The sequence below is a fragment of the Carettochelys insculpta genome, chromosome 19 (assembly GCF_033958435.1).
Source record: "Carettochelys insculpta isolate YL-2023 chromosome 19, ASM3395843v1, whole genome shotgun sequence".
NCBI lineage: Eukaryota > Metazoa > Chordata > Testudines > Carettochelyidae > Carettochelys > Carettochelys insculpta.
In genome coordinates this window covers 10,528,525-10,550,825 of record NC_134155.1, presented here as the reverse complement: position 1 = coordinate 10,550,825, position 22,301 = coordinate 10,528,525, and the positions used below count along the sequence as shown (strand labels likewise).

At 40.3% G+C, this 22,301-nt stretch overlaps 1 protein-coding gene across 10 annotated transcripts in view; it reads left to right on the top strand.

Annotated features, from left to right (window-relative positions):
• NF1 (neurofibromin 1) overlaps positions 1-22,301 on the top strand; it is a 199,297-nt gene that overhangs the window by 7,487 nt on the left and 169,509 nt on the right. For 9 of the 10 annotated variants that reach the window (XM_075013308.1, XM_075013307.1, XM_075013305.1 and 6 more), the window contains exons 2-4: positions 11,240-11,383; positions 16,365-16,448; positions 19,590-19,780. In XM_075013308.1, coding sequence (XP_074869409.1) covers positions 11,240-11,383; positions 16,365-16,448; positions 19,590-19,780 — 419 coding nt within the window. Of the gene's footprint in view, positions 1-11,239; positions 11,384-16,364; positions 16,449-19,359; positions 19,481-19,589; positions 19,781-22,301 lie in introns of those variants that run through there. The other variant, XM_075013309.1, reaches the window with a different exon arrangement.

Here is a 22,301-nt window from a genome sequence, read left to right as displayed (position 1 = left end):
GGTTTGAGTACTATTCAGTATTTTCAACAAAAACTTGGATGATAGAATGGAGAGCTGTTAAATTTGTGTCCAGGAGAGGTTGCAAGCACTTTGGGAGGCAGAATTGTAGTTTTTCAGGGTTATTTTAACTAAGAGAGTTGGCTTGAAATCAACAGGATGGCATTAAATAAAAAGAAATGCAAAACAATACACTTATGCAAGAAAAATCAAGTAGCTACAAAATGGGGAATAAGTGACTCAATATTAATATTGCAGAAAAGGATCTGGGGATGAGAGTGGATCAAAAACTGAATGACAGTCAATGATGTGATGAATTTGAAAAAAGCCAGTATCATTCTGGGGTGTATCAACAGGAATGTCCTATGTAAGACATGGGATGTAATTGGTCCTATTTGGCACTGGCGAGGCTTCAGCTTGATTTCAGTATCCAATTCTTGACACCACATTTGAGAAAAATATGGACAAATTGGAGAGAGCAACAGATGTGAATAAACGGCTTACAAACCTGTGAGGAAAGGTTAACACCTTGTGCTCCCAAACTAACTGGGCATGTACAGACTTGAAAAAGGAAGACTAATGGTGGGGAACTTGAGTAATGGTTTTCAAATGTGCAAAGGGGCTGTTACAAAGAATGTGCCACTCAGTCCTCAATCTTGGCTTCAGTGCAGTGGGCTGGACTTGGTAATCTCTTGAGGTCCCTTCTACTCTTGCATTTTTGTTCTAACATGGTTGTCAACACAACGTGGCATTTTAATGTTGAGGTTTCCTTACAAAACTGCAGCTTTTCCTGTTGCTTGCCTCTTAACAATGAGGTCCTATAAGGTTAAGAACTTGAAAGTCTGAATGGCAGGAAAGTTCCAGGTCTGACCCAGCTAGTGTTGTGTTCCTATTTTCTGCTGTCACACTCCTCATCTCCACGCAACAGGACAAAATACTGAACTACCAGCAGCATGATTCTTTTCATAGTGAACAGTTCAATAGTCTAGTAGTCTTAAGGCTTGTCTATACTCATTTTTTTTTACTGGTTTAGTCATCAGTTTAGAAACAGATTTGATTAAATCAGTGCAAGCCCCAAGCGTGGATGCAGTTATACTGGTATTTCTTTTCTTTACCGATATAGTTAAATTGGTACAATAACTGTGCAGAACATAAGAGTTATGCTTCTTCCAGAGTGCTAGTGTGCTGCTTTTCAGATGAGTGAGGACGACTGCTGCATTGGCTTTAATCAGTCTTCCTTTAGATTTGTGATCCTCTTACCCTTTGCTGTTCTGTTTTCATTAGGCTAAAATATGTCCCCTTTGTAGCTTGGATGGGCTAGATAATAATGCACAAGTTGTTAGTTTTGGGATTCATTGTAATTACTTATGCTTCATGATGTACTTCCCCATTTTTCCTTATCTTCCTTATTGTAATAAAAATAAAAGCTTTGCAGGAAGCCTCTTCCTTTAATGCTCAGGTTATGCTCTTGTATAATAAGCAAATATTTAACTACAGGCATTTTTTTCCCTATTCATTCCTGCAAAGAGATTAATACAGGTTGGTCCTCTGAAAACTGTGCTTCTCTGGTCTAGCAAGATCCGTGGTCCAGCAGCTGGGTAGGCAGCCTGAGTGGGCCTGTGGCCCATGTTCCCAGCAACATGGTGGATAGCCTTGCTAGTGCTTATGGCCCAGGCGAGGCTGATAGTGGAGTGGATTGCAGGAAGGGGCTAGCAGTTAGAGCCAGTAGCCTTGCAGGGTAGGGGTCCAGTGACCAGACAAGGGAGAGGAGGAGGAGGGTAGCTAGGGATGCAGCAGAGCTGGGAGATGGGGCTGCAAGGTGGGGCCAGAATTGATGTCCCCTGTTTGAGACCAGTGAGGTCTAGAGGGTGCTGGACCTGGGAGGTTCAGTCTGTATGCATTGTTGTAAGGTTCAGAGGGGTAGCCATGTTAGTCTGGATCTGCAAAAGCAACAAGGGGTCCTGTGGCACCTTATAGACTAACAGAAATGTATGAGCGTAAGCTTCCGTGGGCAAAGACCCACTTCTTCACCTGCATCTGACGAAGTGGGTCTTTGCCCACAAAAGCTTATCCTCATACATTTCTGTTAGTCTGTAAGGTGCCACAGGACCCCTCATTGCTTTTGTTGTAAGGTTGCAGTTAAGTCCATGATGAGTCCCAAGATAGGTGAGATGTAATATCTTTTCGTGGCTCAACTTTAGTTGGCAAAAGAGAGACACTTTCAAGCTACACAGATCCTTTCCTCAGGTCTGGAAAAGGTAACCAAATTGTTTGAATTAAATTCAAGGTGGGACATGTCATATATGACCATTTAAAATTAGTAGGACAGTTGTTTATTATGAGCTGTAAAATTAGTATGTCTGTTAAATCCATGATTTTTAGTAGTTAGTATTGTTGAGAATTTTAGTTCCCAGAGTCTTGTTTTATGCATGTTTCCTTTGAGGATGTGAACTGAGTTATAGAGAGATCTTTTTGTCAGAGATATTTGCCCATGGGTGATTGGCTGTTTTGGTCTTTCATAATTTTTTCTTTGTGTATTCATTTAAGAGCATGGCGACTGTCAGATTTGACTTGTTTGACCATTTGAAGCACTGAATGAGGTATACAGCTGTCATGAGTGTGGGGAGTCACTGTGCCCTGCACCCTGTCTGCAGTCAAATGTGACTCTCAGCCAGCAGGTAGAACAGAAGGTTTATAGGTGACAGAGACACAGTGTGGACCAGACTTATCAGCACAGAAGCCTAGAAAAGTCAATACAATCCATCTTGAGGAGAGGAGGCACAGAGGGGGCTTCTGAGCCAGAGCACTGGCTACCTTTCTCTCCCCAGCAAGCCAAGACTGCCCCACTCTCAGCTGCCCAGTTCAAATTCAAATCACCACTCCCTCCTCCGGCCTTTGTCCTCCTTCCCAGGCAAAAAGTGTTATCTGGTTGTCCTCCTCCTGGGCTCAGGTTATGAAGGCCATCAGCCATTATGTATGTGCAGAAATTATCACACCTGAAGTGCCCATCACTATGTAGGTATTGACGCACAGACCTGAGGTTACTGCAGACAGTAGGAAACACATGCAACATAAGGGGAATAAAATCCCCACTTTGTCACAGCAACCTGTTGTAATAGGCATGTGTGGGACCCATTAATTTTACAGGTGCATTATGAGAGTATTGGGGGTCAGGGATACTAGTTTTCTATGGTTAAGAGCCAAACCTCTTTATTTAAAAAAAATAAAATAAAAATCCATGTTTTCAGTAATTAAAATAAAATGGTGACCCTTAGTTTCCCTAGCCATGACAGGGAGCCCAGTGCCTCACTGCCTGGTGCTTAAGCTGTCAGCTCTTGTTCAGTTAGTATGGTGAGCCAGATAATGGAGATGTGGCTAGAGGGGATACTACTGTGCATGGTTGTGAAAAAATAAAAATTTAAATGCTAAAGATTTGGCATTTAAAAGAATTATGCAACTTTCTCATTTTTCCACAGCCAACTGAATTCTAGGATTCCTATTGATTATTGTAGCAATGAAACTATAACTTCAGATTCTGCATGTGTTCTGGCAAGATTGGTCCTCTCCAATAATTTTTGCGTAATGTTTCTTAGATCACTTAGTTCTTGTGTGTTTAAGAATGACTTATGCTGAGGAGAGAGCTAATAAATAACACTTGGGTCAGGTCTGCATGATAAACTTTCTTTGGTGTAACTATGGGTATGTCTACACTTGGGAATAAAGTCGAATTCATTGAAGCTGACTTTTTAACACTAGATTTTATAAAGTCACATTTGAGTGTCCAAAACTGCTTATAAAGTGGACTTAGGCTGTGGCCACACTTGGCCAAAACTTCAAAATGGCCGTGCTAATGGCCAAATCGGAGGATACTAATGAGGCGCTGAAATGAATATTCAGCGCCTCATTAGCATTCTGCCGGCCACGGCACTTCCAGGGTGCCACGTTTCGCTCACACGGGGCTCAGCTACAGGGGGGTCCTTTTTGAAAGGAGTCTGCGAACATTGAAATCATCTGATAGGAATAAGCAGATTTTGAAGTCTGCGGGGGTCCTTTCGAGATGGATCCTCATGTAGCTGAGCTATGCGTGAGGGAAACGCACCTTATTAGTATCCTCCAATTTGGCCATTAGCATGGCCACTTTGAAGTTCCAGCCAAGTGTGGCCACAGCCTTAGTGTGTCCCTACCAGATTACCCAAGTTTCAACTGTGACAGCAGTGCATTTGAGCACCTATCCCATAGTTCCTGCAGACCTGTTGCATTTTGGGATTCTGTGCCAGTGTCTTGTGGGGGAAAAAAAAGTTGCCACAAGTAGTTCTGGGTTTCTCATGTCATCTCAGAATGCATTTCCCTCATTTCCCACTTCCTACTGAAAAGAAAGGGACAAGAGAATTTTCATGCCGCTTTTACATTGACTGACACTCCCCATTACAAAGAATAACATAGAGCCTATGACACTTCAATGTTGTGTGTGGTGTTTTGTGATGACTTCCCACACTGTGAAGCAGTATATTCTGGGTGTAATGCTCATGCACTATCAGTGGATTGATGCAGGGGCACTGATGAATGTCAAGATCTGGAGAATACCACTGCAGAGTTGTTGGCAGCAATGGAGTCACTGCACAGCATGGAGTGCAGGTTCTGGACCCGCCCACCCAGCTCAAACTGGTGGGATCACATCATTTTGCAGTCATGGGATGATCAGCAGTGGCTGCAAAACTTGCACATGCATAAGGCCACTTTCATGGAACTTTGTGAAGTGCTGTCTCCGGCTCTGAAGCACAGCAATACCAGAATGAGACCTGTTTTGACAATTGAGAAGCATGTGGCAATTGCCTTATGGAAGTTTGCAATGTCAGATAGCTACTGGTCAGTGGGCAATCAGTTTGGGGTGGGCAAATCTATAGTGGGGCCTGTCATCCAGATACCTAAGGTGATCAACATGCTTCTCCTGTGAAGCACATTGACTGGGGAATGTGCAGGACATAGGAACCCCATGGCAGTAAGTTTATGCACTAACTGTGTGTGGGGCCATAAATAGAATGCACACCTGCATCTGGCACCAGACCAACAGGCCTCAGAGTACATTTGCTGCTAGGGATACTTCTGTGTGGTGCTGCAGGCATTGGTTGATCACAAAGGTTGTTTCACTGACGACTCACATGGGATGGTAGGAAGGGTGCAAGATGCATGCATTTTTAGGAATTCTCGCCTGTTTAGAAGGTTCCAGAATGAAACTTTCTTCACAGACCAGAAAATCAACATTGGAGGCGTGAAAATGTCCATAGTAATTCTTGGTGACCCTGCTTACCTCTTGTTCCCTTGACTCATGAAGCCATACATAGGCACACTGGACTCCAGTAAGGAGCTCTTCAGCTACAGGCTGAGCAGGTACAGAATGGTGGTAGAATGTGCTTTTTGCCATTTAAAAGCCAGGTTCTGGTGCCTTCTGATCTGCCTAGACCTCAGTGGTGAAAATGTTACCCTTGTCATTGAGGCCTGCTGTATTCCTCATAACGTTTGAGGCAAAGTGGGGAGAATTTCATGCCAGTGTGAGGGGCGGAGTCAGAGATCCCGTCCAGAAGTTATCAACTGGACACAGGGGAAAACAGGAAAGCATTAAGAGGCATTGAAAATCAGGGGTGTCTTGAAAACCAGGTTTGTGAACAGGTGTGAAGGGTGTTAACTAGCATCCCCCCACGCTCATGCTGTTACTTTGCGCTTTATGAAACCCTCACCCATCACACAACAATCCTTAAATTTGATCTAATCTCTTAGTTTAGACCTGGTCTGTGTCATTCAGCAATGTCAGTTCCACACCATTGGGCAATATGGTTTAACCGACCTAACCCAATGTAGACAGTACTATTTCAATAAATGGGCTTGTTTCATAAACATAGATGATTCGCCTCATGTGTGGGTCTTGGTTCAGTAGCATCTTCACTGCAGCCTGAGCAGCTGTAGCATTGTAGCCTTTCAAGTGTAGACCTGGCCTCTATCATTGCTGATTTAATTGGTTTGAAGTTCCTGTTCTCAGTGTTTTGTGAAGTGTTAGTATATCAGTATCGTCTGACTTTGTGTATTCAACTTCAGTAAGTTTAGCAATGAGAGAAACAACTTCACTTAAGCCTTAGGACTGTGATCAAAATTCCCATTTTTGAGCCATCTCACAAGTTAAAGTCATTATAACAAAACGATATAGTTCAAAGTGCTGCCATTTTCCCAAGAAACTTGCAAAACTAATGGTGATTAATTTTTCAAGTAGATCAGAAATATACAACTTCCACATGTAGTTTCAAATAGCATGATCTGAAAAATTAAATGTCATTGCCATCTCCAACTTGGGGGGATCAAATGCAGTTTTAATAAATATTTTCTCAGTCTTATAAATGCTTCTATATAATAGCTTTGTTAATTGCCATTTTAGCCAGTAGAACTGTGTGTTCTATATACAATTCTACACAATTAAAAAATAAAAACCCAGCACAAGCGTGATTAGTATGACAAAAGTATTTCACATTCCAAATTCCCATACAGATGGGATTTAATCCTGAACTACAGAAACAGATATACATGTGTGTTTTTAACCAGCTTTAGAAACTGGTCTCACTAACTTTCTAGAATAGTTTTGGAAGAGTAGTCAGGTGGAGGAAACAAGCACAAGTACAGATAGATGAGCAATTTTTCTATATTGGGTGGTGCAAACATGCTTCAGTCTCCTTTGTACCCATTCAGCCTCTGCTTTATTCAGACATTGCGCATGTACACTGACATGTAGCTGTGAAAGTTATTTCATATAAAATTGTGTTAGAAACTTTCAAGATAATTGGACAGGATGGTCATAATTTTCACAACATAAAACTCTCTGGGGGTAAAGACGTTCTTTGATGGGTGGACCGGTTGTTCTAGAGTTTAGATATCCAAACCAAATGGAGCTTCTTATCTCACTGTTGTGGTATTAAAAGGAAGTTCATATATTTTAATTTGATAAATGAAGGGTAAAGATGCTACACTTAATTCAGTGATGACCAAAAACCTTTTCGTGCTTGATAATTTTTTAGCCACATTAATAGCTTGGCATTTTTCTTTCAATGGTTCTTAAATTTTATAGCATTTTGGGATACTGCTTGTAGTTCATCTCCTTTTTCTAGTCATGTTCATTTCTTTGGACAGATATTTTTTCAGAACCTCAAAATGATTTTACAGCATGTTCTACTGGAATCCTATTATACAAGAAGGCGGCAACATTTTAAATATTTGATGTTTTATCATTGAAATTGAGATAGTAGGGCTTGCACTAAATCCTGAAGAGGGTATATGTAACATAAATATTAATTGCATTCTTGTTTCCTTAATATGTTATATTTTTAAATATAAAGTTCCTGTAAAGTAAACTTCAACGAAACACTTCTTTCCACATTTTAATGTGGTCTGATAGCTTGTAACTGACTGGTGAACTGCACACCAGGGAGATAATTGGTCTGTGACCTTTGAAGAATTTACTGAGTACAGCTTGAGACAAAGTGTCTAGTGTTCAGAATAGGATTAATATCTGTTTTGTTGAGTTACGCTGAGTTTTCTTTTATCTATGTTGGAATAGTTGCATCTCAAGGCTAGCTCTTAGTATTTGATGTAGAGGATCCTCTTTGGAAGTAATTTTTCTGCTCAAAGTTGGAAGAAATTTTAGTTTTCACTTGGTAGAATTCATAACATTTCATTTTTGTAAAGTCTACAGTCACACAATTATATTTGCATTCATCTATATATCTCATTTATGGGGGAAAAAAGGGAGGAAGCAGATTCATCTTGCCAATGGAACACCAGAATTGAGTCAGTCATTAAAGTTGAGACATACTGACAGTTTAAATATCAGGGGCTTGTATAAAACTAAAATACCTTCTAAGTCATGAGAGAGGAAAGCTGGTGAGGTAATATTGCTTTTAAGGTTTATCTTCACTGCATTTAAAAGCCCGCAGATGGTGTGTGCCATCTGACACAGGCTAAGGGGTTGTTGAATTGAGTTGTAGATGTCCAAGCCTGGACTCTGAGACCCTCCTGCCTTGCAGTATTCTAGAACCTTGGCCCAAGAAGGAATGCCTGTGTCGCAGTTGAACAGCCCCTTAGCTCAAACCCCTCTAGCCCCACTCAGCTAGCATGGGCTAACTGCAAGTTTTTAATGCAGAGTAGCCATGTCAAATACCAACAACTTCTTGTGCTGGGCTGCGTCTACAATACAATATCCTGATGAAAGGATGGCTTTCGAAACTAAACATCAAGAGACGGTCTTTCGATGATGAGCAAACACAGGCAAATGGAGGGTGACGGGGGACTGAATTGGGAGGGGGGAAGGTCAGGGGGGAGCCTTGCACAAAGCAGCTACACTTGCTCCCTTTCTAAATAGCCTTTTGAAAGGGGTCTCTCTTCCCACTGTGGGAACGGAGGACCAACTTAGATGGAACAGTCCCGTTCTTTCAGAGTTACTTTTGAAAGACTGCGGTGTATGTAGATGCTCTGCGGAGGGTTTTGAAAGACGGCCTTTTTCCGATGTTACTTTTGAATGTACTTGCTAGTGTAGACACGGCCTTGGTGATGAGCAGGGAGATACTCAGCAGCAAGCTCTTTGAGGCAGGGACTGTCTTCATAGACATTTGTGCCTAGCCCAGTGGAGCACCGTTCCTGACTGGAGTCTGACTGCTGCTGCAACTTCAAAGTGAATATTTTCTCAAACAGTGAAGGGGGGTCAATGTGAGGATAAGATTTTTAACTGCAACTGGTTCTCTCTTATTAGGGAATTGTAATAAAGTAAAACTATCACCACTTGAGGAATCCTTACCTTCTGACTTGAATGACTTTGTAGTAGAGGTGGCCTGACATTTCTGCAGATGAACAGCTGAAGAATGGCTTTTTCAATCCAAAAAATAAATAATTTGATTGTCATTGTGTTATTTTAGTGATGGTCCTGAACCTTTTGGACATAACTCCTTTTATGCTTGGAATCATCCCTCATATTTGGTAATCTCCTTTATCATAATTTTTCAGAGTTCACGCCTTACTTCCTTTTTGTATTGTATGTATTTCAGTAGCACCTAAAGGACCCAGCCCAATAAAGGGTCAGTCTTTGTGGTAGGTGTTTTGCACTGGCTTATGTTATCCTAACAATAATGGTTAAAGAGCCTTAGCTTATAGCAATTGATAACTACTGGAAATATTTGGTATTTATAATGTGTTAGTATTAATTTGAATTTAATTTTAGCTGGGGGGGTATCGTGTTAAGGTTTGAGATTTTTGATCCATTGCTAAATACATGGGTATGTCTTCGTGGATAATTGCTTTGGTTTCTTTTCCTTTCACTAGGTTCTACAGGTGTAGATGGAGTAATATGTTAGGGTCCCAGTTTCACTTATTTTGCTGATAGTTACTATTTTATAAAATAGAGATCCCTCAACTACCTGAGTTCTTGCACCTATTAGATTGACCAATGAACATCTGTTCTTCCAAAGTGGAATATTTACCTTTCTTAGGCAGTATTAGTACCACTGTTGTACTTGGACAATGTGAAGAAAATCTATATCTCATTTAAAATCTGATAAAAGGCGATAATGTACATGAGTGGAATGTTCCTGCAGCAAATACTTGACACACATTTTTCCCCCTCTGTCTGCCAGGATTTCCTAATGGTAACAGCTTTAAACCAGTAGCTATTATTGTGTTCCTAGTGCTGTGCAGATAGGTACATTTAGTTATAGTTCTATCATAGTATGATACTGGTTGTATAGACTAATTTTTCAGTGTAATCTGCTGTAACACAGTGTATAAAATTGATAGTTTTAAGAAAAGCTTTATTTGAAATATGGAGGTTGTAAAGGCAGGAATTGGTTTTGCAGTGTCTGAAGCCACTAGAATAATTGTTCTCAAACTGTGGGTCGTGACCCTATTTTAATGGTGTCACCAGAGCTGGCTTAGACTTGTACTCCTGCCCTTAGGATAAGTCTGAATTTCCTTACTTAGCTGAAACTTTCAGAAAGTTCCTTGCTTATCATTTGCTATTGCATAAAGATGTGGAGCCTGGAAAGTTGGGGTCTAAACTCTTCGCAACAAGTGTACCAAGACATCACACTGAGGTGTGTATAGAAGAATATTCTTGCCTCATAAGGGAGAGATTTAATGTATACTAAAACATGGTGAGGTTTCAGCAATTTATTGATGTTGCACAAGAGTCTGTGATATTGCTTGGTGTTTTCATAGTCTTACGGTGTGGATGTGGATCTGTTGAATAACTTTCTGGAACAGTTACATGAAATTGCAATGGATATTGGAATACTTCTTAGACCTAAATGAGTTTGTCATCCAGGACAGATCTCTGAATTACTTGTCATATACTGTCTTTTTATCCTGATGAAAGTTTCACTGGAGACTTTGAAGATAGAAGACATACTTTTTTTTTCTAAAAATTTTTTTTATAAAAATAGGACCAATCTCTAGCTGTTTACTCAATTTCATTGCTTTAGCTACTTGTAATTGTACTTCTGACACTGAGGCTGTGTCTACACTCACCAAAAACTTCGAAGTGGCCATGCAAATGCCATTTTGAAGTTTACTAATGAAGCGCTGAAATACATTTTCAGAGCCTCATTAGCATGCGGGTGGCTGCGGCGCTTCGAAATTGACGCGGCTCACCGCTGCGCGGCTCGTCCCAACGGGGCTCCTTTTCAAAAGGACCCTGCCTACTTTAAAGTCCCCTTATTCCTATGAGCAGATGGGAATAAGGGGACTTCAAAGTAGGCGGGGTCCTTTCGAAAAGGAGGCCCGTTGGGGCAAGCAGCGTCAATTTCGAAGCACCGCGGCCGCCCGCATGCTAATGAAGCGCTGAATATATATTTTAGCGCTTCATTAGTAAACTTTGAAATGGCCATTTGCATGGCCATTTCGAAGTTTTTGGCTAGTGTAAACATAGCCTGAGTGTGGTTTGTATAGAAATGCTCACAGAACAGATGTTTGATGTTAGTTGAGAAATAAGCAGTTAAAACAGGCAAATCCTGATTTTGCTTCCTGCAAATGTTCTTAGCAGAAATAGAGGAGTAATATAGTAATATATTACTGTAAGATGGTGTTTATAGTTTGCTATAAAAATATTCTATTAAAGCCTCATGGAATCTTTAACCTTCTGCAAAAGTGTAAATTGTTAAGTTAATATAAAACTATTGAATAACGGGTTTTTTTTGTTTTCTTTTTTTTTTTTTTGCAGCTTCCCATAAAATCTGGCCAACAGAATACCCACACCAAAGTCAGCACAGAACATAACAAGGAATGTCTCATAAATATTTCCAAGTACAAGTTTTCCCTGGTCATAAGTGGTCTCACTAATATCTTAAAAAATGTTAACAATATGGTAAGTTCTAGTTTGTTTTATAGGATGCCTTTGAAAATGTTCTGTTTTTATTTATCAGTTTTGTAGAATGATCAGTCTGATACTGATTTAAATTGCTGTTTTGTTTTGTGCATTTAATAGGTTACCAAATAATTTAGTGGGGAGTTCTTTTTGTTTGTTTTCTTCTTCGAATGTGGAGAAATATAATAACAAAAGGGAAATGAATGTACAGGTTTCATGTGAGGCTGATGCCAAACGTTGGCGCAAGGTTTCAAAGGAGGAATGATAGAAATGCTGTATTGGGTAACCCAAAATGCGTCAGTCACCAAGGGAATGGACAGGATGGAGAAGTGCAGATGGCTAGGTTAGGGCTCGTACTTAACACATGCCCTCTTAGCCTTGGGTTTGTAAGCCTTCTTTGTCTGTTTGCTTTCCAAACCAAGTGGAATATTCTGTATATGTCCACAGTGTCCAATAAGTTGGTTGCTCACCACATGTGCCAAATGGAACACTGTGGTGTGGTGAAAAAGACGAGCTGCACACGTGGCTCAGAGCTGCACACATGGTGTGCCCTCCGCCCACGTGTTGCACCTGTCCCACCACTTGGTGGGACAAGCCCGTGATGGTGGCTCTTGTGGCTCAGTGGCCCGGCTTCAGTGATGGTTCCAGTGGCAGTGGCTTTGGTGAGTCACAGGCATATGGAGTCAGAGCAAGCAAGGGTGCCTGGCTCTGAGGGAGGGGGATGACATTCAGTTAGAGCAGGGGAGGGCTGGAGGTGCCTGGATCGGGGGGAGGGGAACGGCATTCAGTTGGGGGGTGGGGATGCCTGGCTCTAGAGGAGGTGGAGTGGGAGGGCATTTATTTAGAGTCAGGGGGGCTATGGCAATTATGCAAGGATGACAACCACAAGTTTGATGATCCTTGAATTGGTATTGGACTCCACTGATATAAGTGGTTCACTTGATCACATGCCATTTAATTAACGAAGCAATATCTTGCCGGCTTGGAGGAGAAGGAAAGGGCATTTGGGCAGAGAGGTTCGGTGAACCGCACCCAGAGTGATGGGAGCTATTCTAATTCTTCGTTAGAACTTGTCTTGCCAGGAAGAGCAGTAATGGAAGAGGAAGAATGAGCAAGTATTTAAAACAAACCTGAGGCATTTTAATGGTAGTCCTACAGAGTTAATCACCTGAGCACATCCCTTACATGCTAGAAATGGATGCTTTTCTTGAGTGGCGCATCCCCTTCACATCCCTTATCTTTTCCTCTCCCCCACAACACTTAATGTAGCTTGCAGTGTTTCTTGTGTAACTCCAGGATCTCTTTACCTGTTGAGATATTGAGGGTGGCAGGTTAAAGTAAAGGTACAGAAAAAGGTTCAGGAAGACCTTTTCTCCCAAACTGCAAAAAGATCCTTTCAAACTCAAATGTGGAACTTTATATGGTCATCCCCTATACTCTGTGTATTTGTGAAGTGCATCAAGGCAGAGGATAGAATGACGTTCAAGACTATACTGAAACATTAATGAAATCTCACCATCATTAAATTCTTCTTGGTGGTCACTTGATAACGAGTAGGATGTCTTCATGACACCCTCCAATTTGTGAGTCCATTGATGATGGCTTATCAGCCTGATTCTGGAGCTGCAGTTCTTATCACAGAAGGGGTAGGTGTTGGTAGCTGTTAGAGGGACATGGGGCAGTTTTTGACATTCTTCTTCTCTGCTTGTCTTCATCTGCACTGAGATGTGACCTCTGATTGTGCCATCCTCTCACAGATTACCATTCTCCATTGGGGACAGTCCTGGGCAAGGTTCCCCCAAGTGTCGACACAGATGAAGACTACTACTGAGCTAGACAACATGAAAAGTTGTAGTTAGTTTTAGAAGGGGGAGAAGAAATTAAGCAAATTTCATAGCTGATCAGGTTCCAAACCATTAGGTCCATTATGACAAAACTTGATCTGTCACTGACCTACAGCACTCCGTAAGGGGCCAATGGTCAGTGAACATATTTTCTCACCAGAACCAGAGAAGGCATAGCTTTTACTCTCACTAATGGTGTTACAAATTTGTAGGGCTGACTCGGAATCAGTAGGCCACTCTAAAGTGTGTAAGCTATACAATCTGAAACAAATTCTGTATTATTTGAGGAGTGTAGCTGAGACATGGTCTAACCTGAATAATTAAAATTGTAGGGAGGCTTTATTTCTTAGAAGATAGAATTAGCGAGGTGGTAAACAGATCTTTGGGTTGAAAAAGGTTTGAGCCAGTTAAGGTAAGAAGGAGAAACACCTGGGCAATCATTTACTAACAGTGGACAAAAATGAACCTGGATTTTAAAGCTTAATTCTACATGAACAACACACAACACGTTGTAAAGGGAATGGTTCCTGCCAGGTAACCAAACCAATCCAAAAACTTGCCATATGAAGTATGTAGTGAATGCAGTGCAATTTGTACATGTGTGTAATTTTGGAAGTATGCGATGCTCTGTTTATACCTAACCCATTCACTTGACTTTTTTTCAACTCTGTATAGGTTTGCCAAATGTTGAATAGAAGGACCTGAATAGTGAAAACTGGGGTTGAATCGAGTGTTTTGGATCCCAAAGAACTGAACAAGAAGTTCTAGATAAGCCAAATGGGCAGGGTTTTTGTGGGGATGCCAGTCGTGTAGCTTTTATGCAAAGTGACACTAAAATTATTAACCTGATTTGGTACTTGAAGTGAATCCCTCCATAAAGTGCAAAAATAGATGTATGAGTCGTCTTATATGAATGTTCTGTTGCAAACAGCAAGACCTTTTTCACCTATAGTTGAGGAAGAGTTAGGTGAGGTGCCTTAACCAGCTAGCAATATTTTACAGGCATTCCTTCGGAATGGAGACCAGACCCACCAAGAGACTGCATGCAACCAGTCCACTCCATGTTTAGAAAAAATAGTTTCAAGAGGTCTCCTCCTCAGCTAATACCTACAGCTATTTGTACCAATTTTTCAAATATTTCATTGAGTTTTAATTGTTGCATCATTTTGGAAAATGTACTGTTTGTTCTTCTGTGCCAGTGGAGCTAGATACATTTTTGGGTAACCCTTCTCTGCCTTTTGGTTTTGTTCCAATCTGAATGTTGGTGCCAATAGTGAAACTGGATGCAAATTTTAAATGTGTGATAGTCATGCATCTTAGATTTTAAATGCATGTTTGTTCCTGTGGTCTGTGCTAAATTCTGCAACAAACAAAGTTAGTTTGTGGAAACGTCAGTTCTGTTAAGCATTTTGTGTTGGCAATAGAGTACGCTGCCAAGGAAATCCAATATTTTTTACACCAAAGAAATCAGATACTTTAGACACACAGTAATGACTTCTAAAAGTAATGTAACTATCATTTTTTGAATGAATTTTGGGGTCATAGAATTATCATAGAATACTAGGACTGGAAGGGACCTCAAGAGGCCATCGAGTCCAGCCCTCTGCCCCAATGGCAGGACCACGTACTGTCTAAACCATCGCTGATAGACATCTGTCTAACCTGTTCTTAAATATCTCCAGCGATGGAGATTCCACAACCTCCCTTGGCAGTTTATTCCACTGTTTGACCACCCTGATAGTTAGGAACTTTTTCCGAATGTCCAACCTAAACCTCCCTTGCTGCAGTTTAAGTCCCATTGCCTCTTGCTCTATCCTCAGAGGCCAAAAAGAACAAGTTTTCTCTCTCCTCCTTATGACACCCTTTTAGGTACCTGAAGACTGCTATCATGTCACCCCTCAATCTTCTCTTTTCCAAACTAAACAAGCCCAGTTCTTTCAGCCTTTCTTCATAGGTCACATTCTCTAGACCTTTAATCATTCTTGTCGCTCTTTTCTGGACCCTCTCTAATTTCTCCGCATCTTTCTTGAACTGTGGTGCCCAGAACTGGACACAATACTCCAGCTGAGGCCTAACCGGCGCAGAGTAGAGCGGAAGAATGACTTCTCGTGGTCCACTATAACCCCTAGATCCCTTTCTGCGGTACTCATTCATAGGCAGTCTCTCCCCATTCTGTATGTGTGAAACTGATTGTTCCTTCCCAAGTGGAGCACTTTGCATTTTTCCTCATTAAACTTCATCCTATTTACCTCAGACCATTTCTACAATTTACCCAGATCACTTTGAATTATGACCCTATCCTCCAAAGCAGTTGCAACCCCTCCGAGCTTGGTATCATCTGCAAACATAATAAGCATACTTTCTATGCCAATATCTAAATCGTTGATGAAGATGTTGAACAGAACCAGTCTTAACACAGACCCCTGCGGATCCCCACTTGTTATACTTTTCCAGCAGGATTGAGAACCATTAAGAACTACTCTCTGAGTACGGTTATGCAGCCAGTTATGCACCCACCATATAGTAGCCTCATCTAAATTGTATTTGCCTAGTTTTTTAAAAGAATATTATGTGAGACCATATCAAGTGCTTTACTAAAGTCTAGGTATAACACATCTACCGCCTCTCCGCTATCCCCTGCCTTGTTATCCTAGCAAAGAAAGCTATCAGATTAGTTTGACATGATTTGTTCTTTAAAAATCCATGCTGGCTGTTCCCTATCACCTTACCACCTTCCAAGTGCTTCCAGATGATTTCTTTAATTACCTGCTCCATTATCTTTCCTGGCACAGAAGTTAAGCTGACTGGCCTTCATGAAAGTGAAGGACTTGAAGCTCTCTAGTTGATCCTCTAATACTACTTGGCCTGCCAATCCCTTGATGTTTTTGTGCAATTTGTGTCAGTCATGCCAAAATAGTTCACTTACTTCATGTTGAGAACCAGGAATTGAACCATTCATCTCATTTTCACTGGCCTTATCTCTAAGATTTGAATGCAGTACTGCAGAGGTGGAAAGTCTAGAACGTTAACCTTCTTTGCTGCTTAACTCCCAACAGATTTGCTCTACTGTGTAAATAGTGCAATGGGTTATCCTCAGGTTTTTGCAGTGAAGCTAAATCTCTCTTTTTTTCTTCTAGAGGATATTTGGAGAAGCTGCTGAAAAGAATTTATATCTCTCTCAGCTGATTATATTGGATACACTGGAAAAATGTCTTGCTGGGGTAAGTCTGATCTATAATGGATTGCTGAGTTTCTAAGTCAGATGTAGAGAGTGAGCAGAAGTCCTAAATGTATGTATAGTGTGTGTGTGTGTGTGTGTGTGTTTGTGAGAGAGAGAGAGAGAGAGAGAGAGAGAGAGAGAGAGAGAGAGGATATACTAGGTACTATTAAACTAGTGATCTGATTTGTTGCATGGCATTTAACATTAGTGGTAGGTAGTCCATCATGTCCGACGATGACGTCTTGAGCTTGCACAGGCTCAATGGTTGTGGACTCGCATATGTCTGAGGAGTCCAAGCTTTGAACGGCATGGGTGTTCACAGTCGGAGCAAGGAAATTGTCCTGGCTCTGTTGGTGCAGCTGCTGCTGATGCTTTCTTCCTCTCACAAGCATCAGTGAGGCGTATGTGTCGCTGCTGTTCAAAGTTGTCATACGCGTGTCATATGAGAGCACGCCAGCCTGTTTGGTCTTTTGCATGCTGCTCTAGCTGACCTGGTTTTAAACCAGCATGAGCAATGTTGGCCTTCACGCAGTCTTTATATCTCTTGTGAGGCCTACCTTGATTCCTTTAGCCCTGGGAGAGTTCACCGTAGAGGAGTTGCTTAGGGGTTCTTGACTCCTCCACTCATATAACATGCCCTGTCCAGTGAAGCTGGACTTTCAATTTTAGAAAATAAGTATTACAAAATAGTTAAAGTAACTGTTCAAATAACAATGTGTATGTAGCATGTCCTTCCTCCCCACTCTCCCATATCCCCAAGTAACAGTGATCAGAAGTGCCTTGACTTGTTAACTGAATGGACAAAGGAAAGTTTCAGATCTACCTTTTCCTCCACTTCTCTTTCAAAGTTCTTATTACCTGTTTTTCTAAAACCATTGATATCAAATAATAAACTGTTATGTGCATATTCACAGAGAGGTATCTGTGTTAGTCTTTGTCTTCACAAAATAAAAAAATAGTCCTGTAGCACTTTGAAGACTAACAAAGTAATTTATTCGATAATGAGCTTTTGTGAGACGGACCCACTTCTTCAGATCTGGAAAATTCTGATAAATGTAAATTGACAGAGAATTTAACAGAAAGATACAAAAAAGAAAAGAAAATGGATGAATCAGTGACCTAGGACAGAAGTGGGGAAGAGGGGGAAGAAAATTGCCTTCTGCAAGTGTCTGTTAAGTTAAGTGGGCTGCCTGAGATCACTTCAAATATCAAAGATGAGGAAACTCCCTGTAATGAGTAAGGTAATTGATATCTTTGTTGAAACCAAGGTTACAAACAAAAGAGTAAAAATGGTTTCATTTCACAATATAATACAAAAAAAGAATGACTTTGCAGATGTTTTAAAAGGGGCAAATAATAAACAAAATATGAATAATATATTACTTAGTAAAATTTGTGCAAGTCATAGTATTTCATAAATGAAGTAGGGATTTCTTGGTGATGTAGTTCTCTTTTTGTTTTCTATAATTATATACCCAGATGGGAACCTTCACTCTTGCTATATTAAGATTACTTTTGCAGGTATTTCCTAGTTGGTTATTTAACCGTATCCAAACTTCCAGTAGTAGTCCAGTCCTTGGGTTTCCACACTCACTTTCCTTTTTCATTCAAATCTTTGCTGAGAGGCAGTTTGCTTTTTACCTTTGGGATGAACAGAGTTGTATAATTACAAAGCCAGACTTCATCTTGAGTAAAAATCTCTTGAGTCTGGTTGATTCCTAGAGAGACTTTTTAGCATTGTTTTGATTTATTTGATACTGGTTGTAAAAACTATTTCTTTACAGAGTAATAAACACAGTAGGGTTTGGTTTATCAAGGTAGAATATCTTTTTAGTATATTAAAGATATTAACTCTTTAAGTAATTTTGGTGTTCTAAATATGTTACAAGAGAAAGTAGGTATCTGCATAATGCAGACTATAATTTTAAAAAAGTAACTCATACTGTATTTTTGTTCTCGCGTTTAATATGACTTCTCTAATTTCATAAATCCATGTCTTCCTTTTTTAAAAAGCCGCAGTTTGTATTAAGCAGAACCTCATCTTTTTCAGATACGTGAAGAAACCTCCAATAGCCTAAAATTGTACTGAATGCCTCTTATCTTGTCAATTCAGATGAAAGCAAGTTGAGCCAGTATGTTTAATAAGACTTGAGCCAAAGTTATATACAGAGAAAGTTGAGTAGTAACAGAGAGGTAGCCGTGTTAGTCTGTACTCAACAAAACAAAGCAGTAAAAATGTAGCACTTTAAAGACTAACAAAATGATTTAGTTGGTGATGAGCTTTTGTGGGAAGGACCCACTTCATCTCACAAAAAGAGTTGTGTTGTGTGATATGGTGAGACATATTTCTTTCTTACTATTGTTTCTTAATGTTTCACCAAGTTCTCATGGCAGCAAGACACAGGTAAACTTAGTGAGATAACTGCAGCTTTTGAATTCCCCATAGTAGTTTCATTGGGAGGATTTTAAAAAAGTAAGAGTCATAACAGCATTTACAGAAGCTGCATTTTGAATTCTTTGTTAAATAGTTTTCTTAGGTTTCATACTGTGTAAAGTAGGAAAAAGTAGAATTTGACACTACAGGAAAGTATGGCTTTTTTTGTCCTTGTGTGGAATCGCAGTGAGTCAATAAAGGAATACCCTCTCCTTCATAGTGTCTTTTAAATTTCTACTGGAGAAAAACAACTGTTAGAAAGCCATTTAAGAGAATTAAGAGTAGGAGTTTACATTAGATTCTTCTAAGCCAAATAAGTGACTCAACTTCTCGAACACTAATACTTTGACACTTTGGCATGGTGTATCCCTTAAATATTCAAACCTTGTGCTTGAAAATAAGTATTTTGATAGCCCAGTAAGTACCTGATGGTATAGAGCTACTAGCAGTGTCCCACAGGTGCAGGACGGAAAAATGTTCGAAAATGTAAAATACTACTTTACGTGAAATTATAGGAAATTACTGTTAGCTGGGAATGTGTCAGTGCTTCTCCACTTAATTGGAAGTTGAAGTTGATGGGAGTTTAATATGTGGACAGGGTAAGTAGTACAAGATCTGTGTCTGTGATAGTAGTAACTAGAAATACTATTTTTGCCTGTAAAGCTGTGAAAGGGAATTCAAGATATAAATGAAATGTTTACCTTTTAGCAACCAAAGGACACCATGAGACTAGATGAGACGATGCTGGTCAAACAATTGCTACCAGAAATCTGCCATTTTATCCATACGTACCGTGAAGGAAACCAACATGCAGCTGAACTTCGCAATTCTGCCTCTGGGGTTCTCTTCTCTCTCAGTTGCAATAATTTTAATGCAGTCTTCAGCCGCATTTCCACCAGGTGAGGGCCTAAATGACAGAGCTTATCCAATGTATTAGAAGTCTTCTCAAACACTGGGACCGTTGTCTGGCTGTGATTAGTGTAGATTAAAACAAAGGCAAACATTCATGACCAATCTGATCTGAAAATACGAACTTGAAAAGGCTTGATGAGGAGTTTGTTTCATACAATAATCTGCTTATTTAAAATCTTTTCTAATGAAGATCCATCTACATTCCAAAATTCTGCTAAAGAGTCTGTTGATAAAATGAATGCAGAATCAGCCTAATTCTAAGTTATTTGTACCTTTATTTTCTGAGTACTGAACATTATTTTTAGACCAGACTTGATATGGACAAAGCCCACCATAGAATGGCACTAATGAGAAAACCAAGTTGAAATGTAGTGTAGATGCCAATCGGCTAGAAATATTGAAAAGTTGACAGACACACATCAACTTGTATCTGTTAAAGTGTTTGCTGTTTCACAGTTACTTCTAGCGGTCTGCAGCTCTTTTGGAGGCTTAAGTGTGTTATCGCCCCCTAATTTTCCCTGCTTGAAGGCCCATATTTATCCATCCTTCTGATTGTCTTCACTCTAAGAATATTGCTCTTCGCTCGCTTTGGAAGGATCCTGCTTGTCCTTTCACATGAGTTTTATTAGCAGTGTGACTCCACTGATTATAATAGAATTACTCCTGATTTACATCCTTCTAAATAAAGGGCCAGTCAAGATAATGGTATGCTTTCCTCATTGCATGCCTTTCTTTGGTGCTAGTGTCTTCGCCAGCCCACCAGGGTTGCTTGGAAAGCTTTTATTAAGGAAGTGCTTTTATGTCCTTGGCAAGTTGCTTAAAAGGGCTTCATTCTTACCAGAGTAGTGTGGTTATAACCAACAGTAGTACTTGAGTGGAAAATTTGTTGGAGTTGGAGCTAATGCTCCTTTATGAGGCTTGGGTAGCAATGAGTATTCCACTTTAAATTGTTTTTAGTGTACTTGAACCTCTTTAATTTGGCAATACTGGGAACTGGGGTTTGCTGGATTAAAGATTTAGCCAGGCCAAGAAGGGTGCTGTTGGGTCTGGCCATGAGGGGTTGGAGGAGGGGTACTTACCTGGCACCCCACTCCCAGGGTGCACATGGCTCTGCACTCTCCACCATTCCCAGGCACTGCCCCCTCCACTGCAGGAGTAGCGCGGGAAAGCCTCAAGAGTGTCACGATGCTGCCATTATCCCAGCTTTGGTGGGAGGGGGAGCAGCAAGGTGCAGAGCCACTTCCTCCTCCATACCACAGATGTTCCTGTTTTAGGGACATCTGGATTACGAAGGTGCAAGTGTACAATGAGCTAATTAAAATTAAGGTTTGTGCAAGTTACACGATTAAAAGAACTTTGGGAACATTAGAATGGAAGTGCATTTAAATTTTAAATATGAAACTTGGTGAACACCTAATTAGCTGAAATCTCAACTATTTTTTAAAGTTAAAGGGCTTTAATAACCTCTGATTCAAGACCCTAGGACTTGGCAGCTATGATGGAAGGATGTGGTTTTGCTAAATAAGTTGATTTAGGTTTAGTTGCTTATACAATAGGAAATAATTCTGTATATTTCCTCTAGAGGGAGTTAAAATAAAACTTTTCTTATGTGAATCTCTTTATACATCTGCAGTATAGTTTTTCACTGTACCTCTTTTATGCAAACTTAATTTTAAAATTCTGGGTTGTTTCAAGGCTAGAGTCAATTTTTTTCCCGCACAACTCTGTTTGTCATTGGTACAGAAGTAGTTAAACCTTTCGTTGTTTGTTGCTAATATCCACAAAGGCCAACTTGCCGACAGTTAACATTGCTGATTCTTTGACCCATGCTTCCTGTTTAGCCATACTTCTAGGCTCTCTACAGCAGCTGGGAATTTTTGGCATGTAAAGCCCAGCATCAGTGACCTTCCCCTTCTCAGTGTGGGCTGTTAAGTTTTTTTCCCGCATTGATGAAATGAAGAGTTTCTTTTGTATGTATGTTAGAAATTGCGTATCATGTACACATGTAGTTTTGGAAGTGGCTAATGCAATTTCTTAGCATATGATTCAGTTATTAGAAGCTTGTGATCTAATATATTGTTTAGTAAATTACCCTCCTAAAAGGAGGGAAAAAATTCACCACAGTACTTAAAATGATGTGATTAAAACTAATTGAAATTCATTAAAGAGGGGGAAACAAGGGGGAGGGATAGCTCCTTTGGCAGATGACTGACTGCAGTTCCCTTCAGAGACAATGAATACTCCTGATTGTTGCCCAGATGTAGAGCTCAAGTGGAAAGCAATGCAGTCATTCCCAGAGGCATGGCCCAAAGGCACCACCAGTAAGAGCCAGGGAGGTCAATGCTCTGTGAAATGTAATATAGATGACTTCCACAGCATTGTAAAGAAAAAGATGATGTAGGGTAGAATCTTGGTGTAAACATAATTATAAACCGATGGCATTTGTAGCTTACATTTTGAAAGGTTGAGCAGTTCTCCATCAGTCTTTTCTGTATGAAGGTAAAATGA